The sequence below is a fragment of the Rattus norvegicus genome, chromosome 9 (assembly GCF_036323735.1).
Source record: "Rattus norvegicus strain BN/NHsdMcwi chromosome 9, GRCr8, whole genome shotgun sequence".
In the NCBI taxonomy this organism is placed as follows: Eukaryota; Metazoa; Chordata; class Mammalia; order Rodentia; family Muridae; genus Rattus; species Rattus norvegicus.
This window is the reverse complement of record NC_086027.1, coordinates 93,922,964-93,940,803: the sequence shown is the minus strand read 5'-3', so window position 1 is coordinate 93,940,803 and position 17,840 is coordinate 93,922,964. Positions and strand designations below refer to the sequence as shown.

Genomic DNA, 17,840 nt, shown 5'->3' with positions numbered 1-17,840 from the left:
GGTGAAGATCCTGCAGAGAGGGAAGAGGCACATGCAAAGGCTTACCTATTCCTGGATAGTCTGTACTTCAGTTATAGTGACAAGACAGACAGATGACACTGATAAGAGACAGACACATCCTACAGGCGATAATTAAGGCAGGATATGCTACTCAGTTAGCAGTCCTAATTTTTCCTATCATTTTTTGCATTTTGTTTCTTTCTTTGTTTGAGACAGAGTCTGTTTATGTAGACCTGGCTGGCCTCAAACTCAGAGCTCTACCTTTCTGCTTCTGCCTCCCGAGTGCAGGGATTGAAGGTGTCTGTCAAATGCCAGCACGTCTTCATTTTGTAACCATTTATTAATAGCTTATATTGTTAACCCACTTTTATTTGCAGCAGTTAGTAAGGTCTCAGCGCTCTTTCCCCAGGTGCACTAGCTGTCATATCCTTTTAGATATTGGCAAATCAGTCACAAATCTCGGGTGTTTTCTCCTCTATCCTTAAAACTATTTCCCAACTAAGTAATTTACATGTAATTCTTCAGTGTCCTACTACCTTTTACTGAAGTTTATTTTTCAGAAATTCCCATGTTTTATACTCATAGAAAGTCTACGCTTGTACAGCAACTACGCTTGTAGTGCTGGCTTAGAGTGGGAGTTCTCAGCCTCTGCACTAATGACATTTTTGCTGGGTAATTCTTTTTTGTTGCTGATCTATTTTTAGCATGCCTGGCTTTACTAACTGAATGCCAGTAGCGGCCTTTCCTCTAGTGCTATCACCAAAAATGATCCTGGCATTCCAACTGTACTCTAAGAGAACAAAACAGCTCGTGAATTAAAACAAAACAAAAACAACAAAACCCCCATCCTTTCAGTCATGCAGATAATCAGACCCCAGCACTTTCCTCTATCACCTCCAGCAAGTCCCTTCTTATTAAATTTTCTCTCTAACTTTACAGAAATTAGTATATTCTCCACCCTTCAAGCCAGCGTTTTCCCCATCATAATCTTATTAACTATCACAGTACACTGCAAAGTGTGGGCCCTTAGGCTCCTGCAGACTGCGGCTTTACATCAATGACAGCAATGGCCTTGCCCCCATGCACTGCTATTTGTACTACAGGGCTGATTCTCCAGCACGACATAAGGCAGTGCCAACAGACTACAAAGGCAGTACTATGTTTAAAAGACCCTGCAGGTTTCACCTAAGAATGCCCAGCAGACCTGTGCCCAATGGCACCTCAGGGAGTTTGAGGGTGGAAAGTCATTAATATTATTAAATTTTGTTCTTTAAGCACACAATTTGGTATAAAAGATGGCATAAAAAATGTGTTTGGCTCCTTACAAACATGACTATTAAAGAAAAACTGTGTAACTGCCAATTATCAAATTCTTGTATGGTATTAATGTTCAAAATTATCTGAAATGCTATTAAAATAGTTTTCTCTGTTTTAAAAACCATGTATGTGCATGAGTTTATATGCCCTATATGTATGCAGAAGTACACAACGGAGATCTGGAGAGGGTGTCAGGTTCTCAGGAACTGGAACTACAGATGGTTCTGAGCGGCCATGTGGGTCCTGGGAGCAGACCCAGGTCCTCTGCAAGAGCAGCAGTGCTGAGCCATCTCTCCAGCCTGAGCCCTCTCTTGACCAGCGTGACTACCAGCGTGACTTACGGCAGCACAGGTGTGCAGATCCAATGCCGTCTGTCAGCACAGTAAAGAGATTTAAAAACTGCTACTCTTCTCCCTGAATTTTTCATTTGGGATGATATGGTTATTTTCCATAAAATTACATTGTTAAACCAGAATATATATATCACTTTTGAATGATTATTTAAAACTTCATTTTAATTTCTAATGGGGTAATATTTATACTCCATATTCATGAAGTTTCTTTTATTGTTTTGTTTTTAAGGTCTTAATATCTTGAGAGCATAAAGGGGTCCTAAGAACAAAAACTTAAAAACTGCCAGGTAGTAGTGGTGCACACCTTTAATCCCAGCAGCATAGACCCTGTCCATCTCGTATGTATGATATTCCTAGTGCCAGAAATGGAGTAAGTTTGGTGAGACTGCTGCCGTGTAGTTCGGTGGTAGTTACTTGCCTAGCATTTGCAAAGCCTTCAATCCCCAGCATAACTATCTCACACACACAGACACACACACTTTCACTTCTATCAGGACTGCTTGGTGCTTCCTACAGTTGTAGAAGTCCAGCAGTGAGAGGGAGGCCAGGGTGTGCATGCTGACCCTCTGGCCCTGTGAGCTTCAGGTGTTGCTGTGGTTCTGCTAACTGACTCCTCTAATTTCTTGAGAGAACCTGTTTCCATCATCTGCAACGAGGCTTCCCTATTTTTACATCTTATGAATGAACCACTTTCACAAATTGGGACAGTATTACACTCTGTACAGATTTTACAACTTTAAATCAGTTTGGTTTCCTGGTTCAAAGGGCGATGGAAATATAAAATGAGAAAACAAAAGGAGCCTGGATCAGACGGCCATATTCTGAAAGACACTGGCAAAGCAATAGGGGAATGCAGAACATTAATGATGGTTCACAGCCAAAGACTCTGGGACTACTTGGGATTTGCGTTATTTTTACGTGTGCATGTGAGTATGAGTGTGCATGTAGGTGCCCATGGAGTCCAGAAGAAGGCCTCAAAACTCTGGAGCTGGAGTTACAAGCAACTGTGAGTGGACAGATGTAGATGTAACAAGTGCTAATCCACTCTGGAACCATTTGGAATAGGAAGAACCAGTCACCAAAACCAGTTCCATGGTCTACAAATTCACCTAAAAACATTTATAATATAATGTGGCATAATATTTGAGAGTAAGAATCTCAAATCAAACAATGATTATATTCTAATGATTATATTTGAAAACAAAGGTAAACTTAAAGTCTTATTGTTGCTTAAAAAAATTAAGTAACTAAGTAACCTATTTTTCATCCCTATAAAAAAAATAACCTCTAAAGATAAGGTGAGAGAGTCAGTGCCACCACTCACTCATAAATGACGGTTATTCAGCCTGTTAGTGTAAGGCGTCCTAGAGGGCAGAAGGGGACAGTTAGTTAATGGCATAGTGCTCCCAGCTCTCAGTACAGCAAGGGGAACAAAATCCAAGGGAACAAACTGAAGAAGATGGGCGCAGTTCTGTCACTTTAAAGCAGTGCCCAAATGGTGGAGATGTGTTTCAGGGGGCAGGAGTGGGGTGGAAGAAGGAAGACTCTGAGACGCTTTCTTTAAGAATTTTGAAAGATGAATAGGACTTTGGTGAAAACGGATGTGGGGAATACCACTCCATGGGAAAACAAGAAAAGGCATTACAGTCTATTTGATTATCTGACTTCATGAAGGCTAGAACAACTGTTAAGATACATGATGTAGATTACAAGAAGATTGTCAAGAAGTGGAACTCAACAGGTTTTCCTCACAGCCCTTTAGGAAGCAAAAGACATAGGATTCCTCTAAGACTAGGTGAGGCCTGCTTGGGATCCAAGACAGGCTTTAGGCTGTAGTGATTAAGTAGATGGAGATGCTATGGCTTGAGAGGAAAGCAAAACAAAACAAAATAATCTAGAAGCTGTGACTCTGGTAGGGCGCTTGTCTAGCACACACATAAAGCTGAGTCAATGCCCAGTGCTGGGCCAGTGGAAACACTGCTTCCAAGAACCAGGTAACTAACACTTCAAGAGTGGAATAATGAGCACTGGGGCTCACACCTGAATCCTATCTCAGTATTTACAAGACTTCCACATTCCACACCAGCCTGAGGTACAGAAGAGACCTAAAAAGCAAAGCAAAACAAACAAACAAAAAAAACCCCTCAACTATGTCCAAATGGGAATTTATCGTTTTTTTTAAAAGTGACCTCATAGTCTACCTCACAATGGTCCTTAATGAAGGAATTAAAGATGTCCAGATGTATACCTTTTCTGCCTTTTTGTCAGAAATGTCCTGCTTTTCCAAAACAGCCATGCTCTCCTTCAAATTCTTCACAATATCTGCCGGAGACTTGTGAGACTTGCCAAATGGGAACGGCATGACGGCAGCACCAGAGGCTTCCACTGCACTCTACCTGCTTGACCTGCAACACAGTACAAGGCTCATGTGAGACAAGCAGAAGACACATGTTTACAGTATCACCTGTGAAGAAAAGCCTATTGGAAGCCAAAGACATCTTAGCAGTTAAGAGCACTTGCTGTTTTTCCAGAGAACAGGGCTCTGGTTCGAGCACTCAGAACTCTCTGTGACACGAGTTCTTGACTCTTTAAACACATAGTATATAGACACACATGCAAGCAAAACCCCACACACATTAAAAAAATTTTTTTTTACACTATGTCTAAAGTTTTGGTGCCCTGGCAAGCCCACTAAGATGTGTAAAAATGTTGATACAGAGAGTCCCTTTGAAACATTAATTTTTAAAGCACTATTTTATTTTTCCCCCAATCTCCTGTTCTCTAACCACCCACCAAACAGGCGCATACAGATGCTGCTGCCATGTATACTGTCAGGCCTACTGCTGAGCACTTATTTAAACAACCCTGGCAGTCATCACTGCTTCCATAGAGAGGTTTAGTAAGACTGACAATCTGGCTTAAGGTAAAACAAGCCCCAGTCCCTACTACTGACCTTGTCCTTAATTGCAGTGCTGTACCCAATTGAGACTGTCTACTTTACAGCTGACAAAAGTGAGGCCAAAAGGCAGAGAGCTCAATCACGGGGCATCAACATCAGTGACACGCTCCTGTCCCAGGGTTCATGCTGCTCGCCCACACACACTCCTCCAACATCCAGTAGCTGTCCTACATGTGTGCACTTCCTTAGCATCTAAGTATTTCAGAGCTGGAGGGAAACACTGACAACTCCCTGGATCAATCTCCTTTAAGAGTTACACAGTGGACTTTCTACTCTTCCTCATGCAGATGGGCCATCTCTGAGGAACACCTTGCTGGGGATGCTGATAAACTCTTAACTTCTGTGTAGCGTTCCAACTACACAAATCACAACGTTGCATTATCTAAAGAAGGGCTATAGTTATTCTAAAGAGCTGCCATGCACAACTTAGGATGGTAGTCAGGCCCACTCACTAACTTCAGCATCTGGGAGGCAAAGGCAAGAAAGGCAAGCCTGATTTCAGGGCCACAGAGTGAGCTGCTGTCACAAATGAACAAATCTAATAGGACATCAATGGAAGAGACAAGGTGACATGTTGGAAGTCACTTTTTTTTTTTTTTTCAGTAAAATGACAAGAAAAGAAGAGCTGGAGTGGTAGCTCTTCTTTTTCAGTAGGGAATGGGCCTAATATTTGTGAAACCCTGAGTTCGATCCTCAGCAATGGAAAGTAAGTAAAAACTTAAAAGTTGAACTAAAGGCATTAATGGACATGAAATAATTTTATATCAAATATAAAAATATAACACTTTTCAGAAGAATCTTAAGTATCTATTGGTGGCTTTCAATTCCATAGTTTTGGCTGCACCAAGTACCTTCTTATTTCCTACCCCTGCAAGGAGGTCCCAAATACTTCGGGCCTACTTCTGCATTTTCCTTTGTAAACATGTGTATTATATTAGCACCTCCTAAAGACCTCTGATGAGTCATCTGAAAAATTTGAGCCCCCCGCCCCAATCTGATACAGTGAAATGCATGTCTATTTACAAAGAACAAAGCAGCCAGGCGATGGTAGCACATGCCTTTAATTCTAGCACTGCAGAGGCAGAGGCAGAGGCAGAGGCAGAGGCAGAGGCAGAAGCAGGTGGATTGAAACCAGGCTGGTCTACAGAATGAGTTCCAGGGCTACATGGTCTCAAAAACCAAAAAGAAGCAGAAGGAAGAAAGAAGTAACAGGAGGAGGAAGAGGAGGAGAGGGAAAAGGAAAGAAAGGAGGAAACAAAGGAAGGGAGGGAGGGAAGGGAGGAGGAGAAGAAACAAAGAACAAATAGGGGGAAAGAACATGTAGCTTTACTGCTAATGTTAAGTCCCACAATTAAATCATAAATATGCTATTTCCCCACAAATTCTGGTGTGATCTCTTCTGACCAACCTCTATTTCCTATCTCAGTTTCTGTCATTTTACAAATCATATTTTGAGCTGGTCAGGGGTAGCACAAGCCTTTAATCCCAGCACTCAAGAGACCAGCCTGATATATAGTGAGTTCCAGAACCAGGGCTACGCAAAGAAACCCTGTTTCTAAGTCTCTAAACAGACAGACTGACAGACAAAACAAACAAATGAAACAAAAAAAAAATCTAAAATCAAAACTCAAATCCTATTTTGATAAAAAATGGCATCTTTATTTACCGAAGAGAAATAGCTTAACATATGCCCTTCACCACGGATTCTCACAATTCAAATCCACTTTATTAAAAAATTAATTTGTTTTATGTATGAGTACACTGTAACTGTCTTCATACACAACAGAAGAGGGCATCAGATCTCATTACAGATGGTTGTGAGCCACCATGTGGTTGCTGGGATTTGAACCCAGGACCTCTGGAAGAGCAGTCAGTACTCTTAACCACTGAGCCATCCATCTCTCTAGCCTCTCAAATCCTCTTCTAAGTACCTTTTTAAACAGTAAGTTTGGATGGGTACTATATTGTCTCTGACTATCTGCCTTATTGGTATATAAATCTCTATCTGCCTTATTGGTATATAAATCTCTACTTCTGCTCCTTAAACCCTTTTGGGAGTAGGAACAAACAGATTGTCTCTGCATACACAGTAGGTCATGTAATACATTCTGTGAAAAAGAGGACTGTATTTTGTATATGGTATTCTGTAGGAAGTTATGCAGATGTTTTCAGCTCTGGCTACACTGTGAAAAGGTGGCCAGGTTAAAGGAGATTTAAAAGGTCCTATGAGTGCTGGTCACAATACAAAAACACAGCTGCCAGGGAGAACGTGTATATCAAATTCCTTTATTCAGGAAAGTTTGTGACATAATCATTCTTCTTACCTGATCTACTGAATAGGAACATAAAAATGAATCCAAAGTACTCCTGACATAAGTAGTCCCTGACATGTACTCAAGACAACTAAATGTTCCACAAAGGATCCAATCACATCAGGAAACTTATTCTCAATGGATGCAAACCCCTGCTTTATCTATTACTACGATTAAAAACTAGAGTGAAAGTAGAGAGACCTATCTGTGATGGTAATCAGTGATGTATGCTTGAATCCTAATAAGCTGGAGGCCAAGGGTGACCTGAAAAGGGGCAAGATAATTCAACATTCCTCTTTATGCTCCAACAAATACTTAAACCACTGAAAACTGAACTTGGGATTCATATCTAGTACATCTTGTTTGCTCTTGTTGTTCTTCATCAGTTACCTCTCTTCTTTCTGCATTTGCTACTTTTTCTAAAATTAATTCAATGACTCATCTTTGCTCCAGTGTTACTGTCTCCCTTGTCTTTTATTTGCTGACAGCCTCATCTATAGCTTCAACAATGTATATCTTTTTTTTTTTTCCAGACAGGTTTTTGGGTATCCATGATTGCCTTGGAACTTGCTGTCCTTGAATTCAGGTCTGCCTGCCTCTGCCTCACAAATGCTGGAATTAAAGATGTGAGCCACCATCGCTTCCTATTTCTCGTTCCCAGTGCCATGCCCTAGCGTTCCATTCCATCACAACACTTGGCCATGACAGCAGATGCCACTTGCTCAACTTTTTCTTTTGGACACTCAACGTTCCAGGAGTTGCAATGGAATCAATAGTACTTGTAGGGTATGATATGAAAATTCATAAACTGCAAGCTGAATCTCAACACACACACCAAGAGGCTGAGACTTAAACAGGAGGTTTTCCCAAGAATGGAACCTTGTGGATTGATTAATGCTGTCTTTTATAAGGGTTTGCAAGAATCTATTCACTTTCTTTTGCTATGTGAAGATGTGGACCTCACCACTTATTCAACCCAGCAACCTGTTCATGGGGTTTAGCCTCTGGAACTGTTACCTAATGCTAACTCAGTCTATTGTCATAGCAGTACAGAGTAAGACAAGGAAGATGAAAAACTGTCAGTTGTCAGAACGAGGGAGGCATTCCCTGATGAAAATAGCACTGCCATCATTGGAAAAAGAGTGCTACTTTTTGGTTGGGAGCCACATAAGCCTGACCCTGTGAATTTCCATATTCTTTGGAAGGGTGTAAGTCAGAATAATGAGTATTTTCCATCTGTTGCTATATCTAAGTCCACCACTTACAAGTAAACACCTAGCTTTTACAGAAAATGTTCTGTTCATTCTGCAAAATTCAAACATGAAGGTTAACCTGAGAAAGAGTGAGAAGCTATTAATGGGTCAATGTATTCTTTTTATTTCTTGCTTTTATATTTGTACTTGTTTACACTGGTATCTACTCTCCAAAATAGATGGGAGACCAGAGGATATTAGCAATGATCACTTCTGTTTACAAACTTTATTAACACCATTAAAGTTAAGAATCATAGGCGCTACTTTGGCAACTGGATTGCTTTGACTTATGCACCATACTCCTATTTACCCAAATGCTAATAAATACTGAAAAATAGTCAGACGACCCATAAACCAGTATCAGGACACAGCCATTCACAGCTATAATATATGCTACAAACTAAAGGCAGGTAGTGTCTGCTTTTCACACAAAATTCTGGTGCACATGGATGTGGGTGTGTGTTTGGAGACAATTATGAAAACTACTGAATGACAACACATTCTTAGACAGCTGACTTCCTAAAACTCTATATTCACACATGTATTTGATCTGACTTATTAACTTGGTGGTCAAATGCAAAAGGTATAAATGAAAAAGCCACACAGTGCAAGGTGATTGCATCCAAGGCCTATTAGGGCTCTTGATTGAATATTCGGTCATGGAAAGTGAGCACCCAGTACATACAAACCCTTATTTATTTTTTCAGTTGACTCTTAAGACCCAATCCTATACTACAATGTTAATACCACTTAATCCATACATTTTTTTTTTTTGGTTCTTTTTTTCGGAGCTGGGGACCGAACCCAGGGCCTTGCGCTTCCTAGGTAAGCGCTCTACCACTGAGCTAAATCCCCAGCCCCTAATCCATACATTTTTCAAATAAGCAGATACTGTTTCTAAGTACTAAGCTATTTAAGATAGGTATTTTATTATTTTTAAATTATATGCATGCCTTGGTGTGTGTATATGCATAGGAATGCACATGCTGACAGAGGTCAAGGGTATTGGATGGTCCTGGAAATGGAGTTATGAGTGCTTGGGAGACACCTGATGTTTTGCTAGAACTTGAACTCTGGTCCTCTGAAGGAGCAGCACATGTTCTTAATCACTGATCCACCTCTCCAAATTATGATGTGCAAAGTAAAAACTTGTGTTTGATGTATTTTTATTTTAATCACATTGTAAAGTAGCTGCTGTTTGAAGTACATAGAAATTTTTGAATGGAAAAAGATTGCTACCCACCTACTCTTGCCTCTAAACTGATTCATGACTACTAATTTCAGAATAAAACCAAATGGTTAACTATCTATATAACTAGATACTATACAATGTAATAAAGTGAGAATGTATATCCTTCCTTTGCTTTTGTGCTGTAACTAAAAAAGTCCATTTAGCTTTTGGATGGAAGGGAGGAAGCCTGCTCTTCCTCCTCAACTGCAAATAAGATCTGATGACTCAGCTTTATTAAAATTAAACCAGGAACATCTTTAAGAAGCCAGCTGAAGCCTTGATTATTAATTACCAAAGCGACCAGAAGCATAACTATACCAAAACTGCTCAGGAGACACTGGGTAGAGTGGGTTTTGAATTAACAAAGACTTTCAGGCCCAGGCTTGGAAGCCTACACCCTTTACACACCCTTTAATTCTAGCACTCTGAGAGGGGGATGTAGTTAGATCTTGAGACTTTGAGATCAGCCTGCTTATAATGAGACCCACACCAATCAATCTCTCAATTCCTCTCTCTCTCTCTCTTCCTCTCTTCCTCTCTTCCTCTCTCTCTCTCTCTCTCTCACTCTCTCTCTCTCTCTCTCTCTCTCTCTCTCTCTCTCTCACACACACACACACACACACACACACACACACACACACACACACACACGGGCTAGGGGGTGAGTAGAAGGGCAGAGGCTTCTTTCCTGGCCAATGCTAATCAAAGACTAGATTGTAAAATTTTATAGTCTAGATAAGAAACGCATGCTGGTAGGAATGGCAACAGTAGCAGGAATATTTAAAACAATGTAGCACCTCTCATAAACAGTTTACAATGCATTGTTTCTTCTCTGTTCAACCTCTATCACCACCAGATGACTTACCATTTCATTCAGTAAAATTGACTCTTCACCAAATCTACAAGGTTCCTGTGATCTGTTCCTCTGTGGGCTCACTCCTTACTCTAGGCTTTAGTTATACCCATTCTGCCATTTCTAGACCAGACCCAGACATATTTCCCATACTGTATGCATAAGTGCTTAGTCCCAACACTATGCTTTCTCTTATTCTATCCACATGTCTGTACAAATGACATCCAATAAGAAAGGCCCTGAGGAGGTTTTTGGCTGCAAACACCTATAATCCCAACACTCAGGAGGAGGCAGCAGAACCATGAGTTTGTACATGCCTGTAATCCCAACATTCAGAAGACAGGAAGATCATGAATTCTAAGCCAGCGTGGGCTAGAGAACAAGACCTTGTCTCAAAAACAAACAAGGTGCCAGGAGTATAGTACATTGTCAGTGTTCTAGTTTGAGTTTGCATTAAGCCCTAGGTTCAAACCCCAAAACTAAAATAAATACACAAATAAGTAAAGGCAGGAATGTGTACGCATGCTATCTGCACAAGATTTAGCCAAGTTAGCAACAGAATTCCTCTACAGTTAATGCAGCTGAAGTCTGGTTACAGGTTAAAATGATGAGCCCGGAGGCAGCTGGCACAATTAGGAGTTCCACAACTATTCGGCAGGTCTTCAACTGTTTGTCTCAGTGTGGTAGTTCAAACTTAGCTCTCAACTCTACACGTGATCTGACCAGTCAAGACTTTATCAGCATAAATATTAAATTTAGTTTTGAACCTTATTGGCAGTTTCAATAATCAAAAAAATGCAGCTGATAAACTTCCATCAACTCCAGTCTTTCCTGTGTGTAGTTGTAACAAGCTACATCCTCACCTGTTTACTGCTCCATTTGGAACAAGCCTGCAGGAAATGAGCATTTACTTCTACTAAATTTCTTCTGATTTAGATCCAATACACAGTACATTTAAATAAGGGTGAAGACACCTGCTACCAAAGTGACAACCTGAGCTGGTTCCAAAGCTGCACTCTGACCTCCATATATGCAGACAGACACACAGGCACCTTTACTATCTGTTAAAGCTACAAACCCAGACAAGACACAGTACTGGAACTTTCCAACTACAATCTGCATGCAGTCAGTCTCTCTTGTGTAGTTACTTAAACAACTACTACAAAACCAAGATATCTAACTTTATTTCTATTACCAATGGAGGCTTACAGATTTCTTCAAGCCCTCGACACACACTTATCAGATCAGGAATCAAGTCAAGTATAGTGAACCTGTAACTCTAGCACTTGAGAGATAAAGGCAGGGGGATCAGGAATTCTAGATCATCCTCAGCCAGTGAGTCAGCTTGGAAAAGCCAAAAAAAAAAAAAAAAAAAAAAAAAGACCAAAACAACAAAACCAACCAATATCACCAAACATTACTTATCATTAATTGGTAAAATTATACTGCTTATTTTCATTAATTTATCATAATTTTACTCTATATTCTGTTTTATTCCCTCCTAAACTCTGGTGGTAATTCACTTAAGTGATTTCTCAATCCACTGATGAGAATAAGCAAAACAAAGGCTGGAAATTAACCTGAAGGTTCTAGAAAGATGGCTCAGAACATTAGGAATTTCCCAGCCCCCTCTCAGAGAAACTATGCTAGGTTCCTATTCCTCATGTCTGGACACTCACAACCCCATGCCACTCTAGCTCTGGGAGTTATGACAACATGTATACACATATACTAAGTAAATAAATAAATCTTTTTTAAAAAAAGATTTATTTACTTATTATATATAAGTACCCTGGAGCTGTCTTCAGACACACCAGAAGAGGGCATCAGATCTCATTACAGATGGCTGTGAGCCACCATGTGGTTGCCACGTTTTGAACTCAGGACCTCTTGGAAGAGCAGTCACTGCTCTTAACCACTGAGCCATCTCTCCAGCCCCATTTCTTTTTAAGTCAATCTGAAAAGCTTTGATAGCTTTCTAATTCATATGTTGGACTTCTCAAACTGTTACAAGACAAAGATTTCCTCATATAACTTGAGACTGGAAATTATAGTCACATATTAAAATTATTATTTATAAACTATAATACATAACTGACTGCTTTCTCTAACTTTTCAAATCAATATGAATTTGCCACTTTTAGTTCCATCTAAAATGATTCATAGATATATTAAGGAATTAAAAGCTACAGTATTATAATTTTAGAACCAATTTCAAAAAAATGTGAATTCTAATGATTTATAAACAGTATATACACTTTAACAAGGCATAATTTAATAAGAAAAGTTAACCAATTTTCACATTTAAAAATGAGAAACCTGGGGCTGATAGATGGCCCAGCAGTTAAGAGCACTTGCTGTCTCTTCAGATTGTCCAGGTTCAATTCCCAGCACCCATTCTGTGGCTCACAACCAACTCTAACTCCAGCTCCAGGAGATGACACTCTCTTAGTATCAACAGACACCAGGCTCCCACATAGTACACAAACATACTGGAGGCAAAATACTTGTACACATAAAATACTGGGCCAATGAGATGACTCAGTGGGTAAAAGCACAAGTCACCAAGCGTGACAGTCCAATCCACAGGATCCAGATAGCAGAAGGAAGGAAAGAACTCACTCCTACAAGTTGTCCTCTGACCTTGACATGTGCAAAGTGAGACATACATACACATAATAAACCAGCACAGAAATATATTTTTTTTAAGTAGTGAAAAAGTATCAATCTTCAAGGAACTGCAATCTACTTTTTCAGGGTAAACTTTATTTGCTCTGCCACAAGGTTGTGCAAACACAGTCCATACGATCATGAACAAACACCATGGTTTCACCCACATTTTTGTAAATAAGAAAAGTAAATAGCCAACCCTGCCCTTTAGAAAGCAAATTCCTGAAGAAGAACGCAATATTCAAACTTGAACTATAAACAGATGAGAAAAACCTGACACAAATTTCAAGTGTGGTCAGACACAAGTATCTTTTGGAAAATTCTCTTTAGGCTGAGAAACTAATGATGTGTTAGAAATTTGGTGACTTTAAAAAGTCCTATTTGTAAAAGTAATTTCTAAATTTGCCTTTAGTTACTCTGATAAAGAACTGTATTTAAAAAAAAAAATTGAACTCACAGCTTTAAATGTCTACAGAATCAGATATATAAACCTGGGAAATCACTCTCCTTCGAGGTCTGGCATTACTATTTTTGTTCTGGCCAAATGCCCACAAAAGCACAGACAGACTGCACAGCCAGTCCAAGCTGCACCACCATAGTTGGAGATCTGCAGGTCTGTTTTCTTTGTAACTGCCCAAAGGCTGTCAAATAGTAGTATTTAGTGTAAATAAACTTTTTCCAGCAGAAATATTTGGAGACAATGCACAACTGCATGCCACTTCAAATTGAGGGTGTAGAAGAGTGGTTCTCGATTCCTAATACTGCAAACCTTTAATACAGCTCCTCATGCTGTGATGACCCCCAACCATAGTTATTTCATTGTTCCTTTATAGCTATAGTTTTACTACTGTTATGAATCATAATGTAAGTATCTGATATGCAGGATATCCTGATATGCAACCCTCCAAGGGGTTGTGACCCATAGGTTGAGAACTGCTGATGTAGAACATTTTACCAAAGATGACCTTTCTCCTACCCAGACACCATATCCTTTCTAGCCTCTTTGTCAACACAGTAACTGGCTTATGAAGGCTTGATCTTAGGCTGAGAGAAGAGTTCTCAATGAAACAATGAGGTTAAATAGTGTTTAACATCACAGAAGCAACTAGAATGCAGTTGTCAACTATCTGCATGTGCTTTTAGAGGAAATGAAAATTTCCACCACATACCAACAACTCAGCTGATGGATGTAAAAAGAAAAGGTCATGATATGAAGCAGACTAAGGAGACAGGTACTAACAGAGCAGACTTAAGAGTCTATCCTAATGAAAACCTTCATCAACAGCAAGTTCAGAAGCCTGGCAAGGCACTGCAGGCTAAAGGCAGGCAGGCATCGAGATGATGCTCCCTGACCTGGCTCTTAGACACTGATACTTTTGAAGGAAAACCAGAAGATGTATTATAATCGGCTAGAGAGCTGTATGTCACAGTCTAAAGTCTGATATGGAAGCAAATTATTTTGTAATTTTGACATGCTCTGTGGGTAATCAAGTACGGAGTGGAAAGGAAGGCAAAAGTTGAGAAGCCCAAGTGCTGTTTACAGAATGGCCACATACCTTCTTTTATTGCTCAAAGAACATTCCACTCACTCCTGATGTGTTGACAGCACAATACAGTCAAACTGGAAAATCTGCCTCTTCATTTGAAATCTCTAGCTAAAATGAGGAAGCGATTACTTTTTACAGCCAAGGGAGCACAACAGCTGAGATACCTCAACCAGGAAGAGCTACTTACATTGAAAACTTTCTGTCCTCTATACATTTTCAACACAGAACTTAATGTTTCCTTATTTCAAAAGTGGAATGCTATCAACCAAATGACTAAAGCGACTGAATACCCCAGTGCTGTCCCGCAGAGGAACAATTCAACCACACAGATGTCATCCAGATGCAGATAGTCCACTGTTTGCATCTTGACTGATTTTCTAATTTCTTAGTTTATTTTTTGGATAGTATCACAATTTCCCTGGAACTCAGAGATCTGCTTGCCTCTGCCTCCCAAATGCTGTGATAAAAGGCATATACCATCATGTCTTTGACTTCTTTACTTTTACCTCTTCCAAATATTGCTAACTAAAGTGTCAGAACCACAGTGGTTTGAACAGGATGTTATACTGATTAAAACTGAATTCCTACAGGTGTTCGTGTTCTAGGAGTAAAGCAAATAGGGTGAACTTGTTTCAAAATAATGGGAGATGAATGATACAAGCTCAGAAGTATGTTCAGATAAAAGTGGTACTAGCTATGGCGCTGAATGAAAGCAGCTGAGTTCTGGAGGAAGAGGTCAGGGTACTCCAGTCCTGACACCTCATTCCTATTGTCTTAGATAATGGACTTCTAAGTCATGAATAGAACATAATCTGAAAATCTTATGTAACACAGCTCGTTGTCCTCTTACCTTTGCTCCCCAAGTACTGGGATTGCTGGCATATGTCAAATTATTTGGTATTTTACTGGCTTCCAAATCAATGTAGGTACATAGGTTTGCAATTAAGCCCTTGGTAAGCTCTTTAATTTCAGAGGCAGCTATTAGTGCTGTCCACTAGGATTAGCCAATTGTTAAAGCCAGAGCAGTTACCTGAGATTAGACAACCCTTCTGGTGTCTAATAAGGTGTTGTGGAGGCATTATTACATGGCCACTATGACAGCTCCAGAGATCAGAAAACCAATGTCTTTAACATGGTTTAGTGGTACATGCCTACAATCCCAGAACTCCAGGTCAAGGTGGAAGAATCCCAAGTGGGTTTAAATCACTCAGAAAAATAATGATTTAATAATACTGCACTCCAGGCCAATATTATCTTTTAGGTGTTAAACTAAAATATCTTAAGCCTAAGTGGCTCATTTGTAGACACTATACTGGCCTTAATTCCTGGAAATGTCAGTCTTCTTTCTTTTAAGTGACCAGCTTGGGTCTTATATATAGTCTTGGAACTGACTCATATTCTAGCTGCCCTACTCAAAGCCAAATGTGGGATTTCACCCTAACACAAGTCAGATGTTTAATTTGTATATTAGCCCTGACCCAAGAGTTAATTTTTCCTGTTTTTCTACTGTTCCTTATCTTGTTTTCTATATGGTGGAAGATGGGAGTTGGAAATAAACACAAAGGGAAGATGGCTCTTTCAGTAAAATGCAAACACTAGAACTGGAGTAGAGATCCCCAACACCCATTATAAAAAGTTGAGATTAATGGTGAAAGTCTGTGGCTTTGGGGTTGGGGGCAGAGAGAGGCAGGCAGACCCCTGGAGCTCAGCCTTGAGGCTCAATGAAGTCCCTTTCTCAAAACAAAACAGATTAAGTCAGTCTGATGACTGAGTACAGGCAGGACTACATAATGAGACCCTATCTCTAGATCAATCACCAATCAATCAATCCATCCCATCCCTGAAATACAGTGCAGATGGACTGAGGAAGGCACCTGTAACTGATATATGGCCCCCAACTCTCTGACACACACACACACACACACACACACACACACACACACACACACGAACTCAGGTATATCCCACACACATATGTACATACGCAAAATCAAAAACAAAACTACCAACAAAACACTAACACCCAAATTCTCTTTGTAACAATTCCTGATGATGTAATGTCAAAGGAAGAGAGAATGCAGGCCCAGGTGCTTAGAGTTTCTCCTTTCAAGACTGACTCAGGGCAGGGCAGAACATTTTATAGTCAGATGTACTGTGACGTCACAGCTCTCATCCTGAGAAGTGACTCTCCTGAAACAGCTTTGTTTTCAAAGGACCCGTGAGTGGGCTGAATCCAGAATTAGTCTTAGAGTCAAACTAGGGGGAGACAGCTGTACTCGTGCATCATTATATGGTAGAATGATAGATACCATCTTCTGAACCAGAGCAATGTGGAACCAACAGAGAGTAACTAAGCAACTGTGTGAGGACAAACACAAAGTCATACTTTCTCTGACAAATTAGGGTCTTTTATCTCCAACTAACAATCTTGATCTAGCCAATGTTTCCATTTTGTTCCTGTTCACATTCTGGCAAGGGCAAAGCACCCTCCACAGTCACCTGTGCCTGAGAACTTCTTAGTAATATAAGGCAACTCTCCCTTGGCAAATACAATTCCTTTACAGGAGAATATACTCATGTCCAACTCTTTAATCTCCCATCAACATCCACCCATCCTGATGGTAGACTGGATGACATTTTCCCCTTGAGGCACACGTCCCAGTTCTTCAATCTCCCATCAGAGGTCATCTGTCGTGGATGGTGAATTGAATCACACTTCATTATTTTCATTTTCTTCATGTTACTTGCACTTTTTTTCTGGTGATACTGGGGAGTGAATCCAGGGTCTCAGGCAAGGTAAGCAAACACTCTTCTTGTGAGCCCTAAGATCTGCACTGACGTGACTGCATTTTTCCAAAGCCCAGTGCCTTCTCATGATTTCTCTTCAACACCAACTATCTAAAAGTTTATTACTAAGTAATCTCTCAGAGCCAGGTGTGGTGTGACACACCCCTTTAATCACAGTACTTGGGATGCAGAGGCAGGCGGATCTCTTTGAGTCGAAGGCCTGCCTGTATATAGAGTGAGTTTCAGAATAGTCAGGGTAACACATAGCCTCCCCCTTTCTTCCCACTAATGTGATTGTAGTCATTAGGTAAGTTCCTAAATATCCTGAGTTCCGCAAGCTGGCTTTACTACGATGGTTCAGCATGAGTCTGACCCCTGGGATCCATACAGCAGAAGGAGAATCAAGTCACCCAAACTGTCCTCTGGTGTGTCATGTGTCTAAGCACTTACACAATACATATAAATGTAAGTACCACTAAAAAAAATACAACTTAGTAATAAAAAAACCTTAAGAGTATGCTCTGGCCAGTAATACACTAATGAGAGATTTTTCTTGCT

General features: G+C 40.1%; 1 protein-coding gene across 9 annotated transcripts in view; it reads right to left on the bottom strand.

The window, feature by feature from the left end:
* The window catches only part of Cab39 (calcium binding protein 39), a 61,444-nt gene that overhangs the window by 31,739 nt on the left and 11,865 nt on the right, over positions 1 to 17,840 (bottom strand). For all 9 annotated transcript variants that reach the window (NM_001401625.1, NM_001106924.1, XM_063267024.1 and 6 more), the window contains one exon: positions 3,919 to 4,075. In NM_001401625.1, the coding sequence (NP_001388554.1) occupies positions 3,919 to 4,032 (114 nt within the window). In that variant the 5' untranslated portion in view covers positions 4,033 to 4,075. The remainder of the gene's footprint in view (positions 1 to 3,918; positions 4,076 to 17,840) is intronic.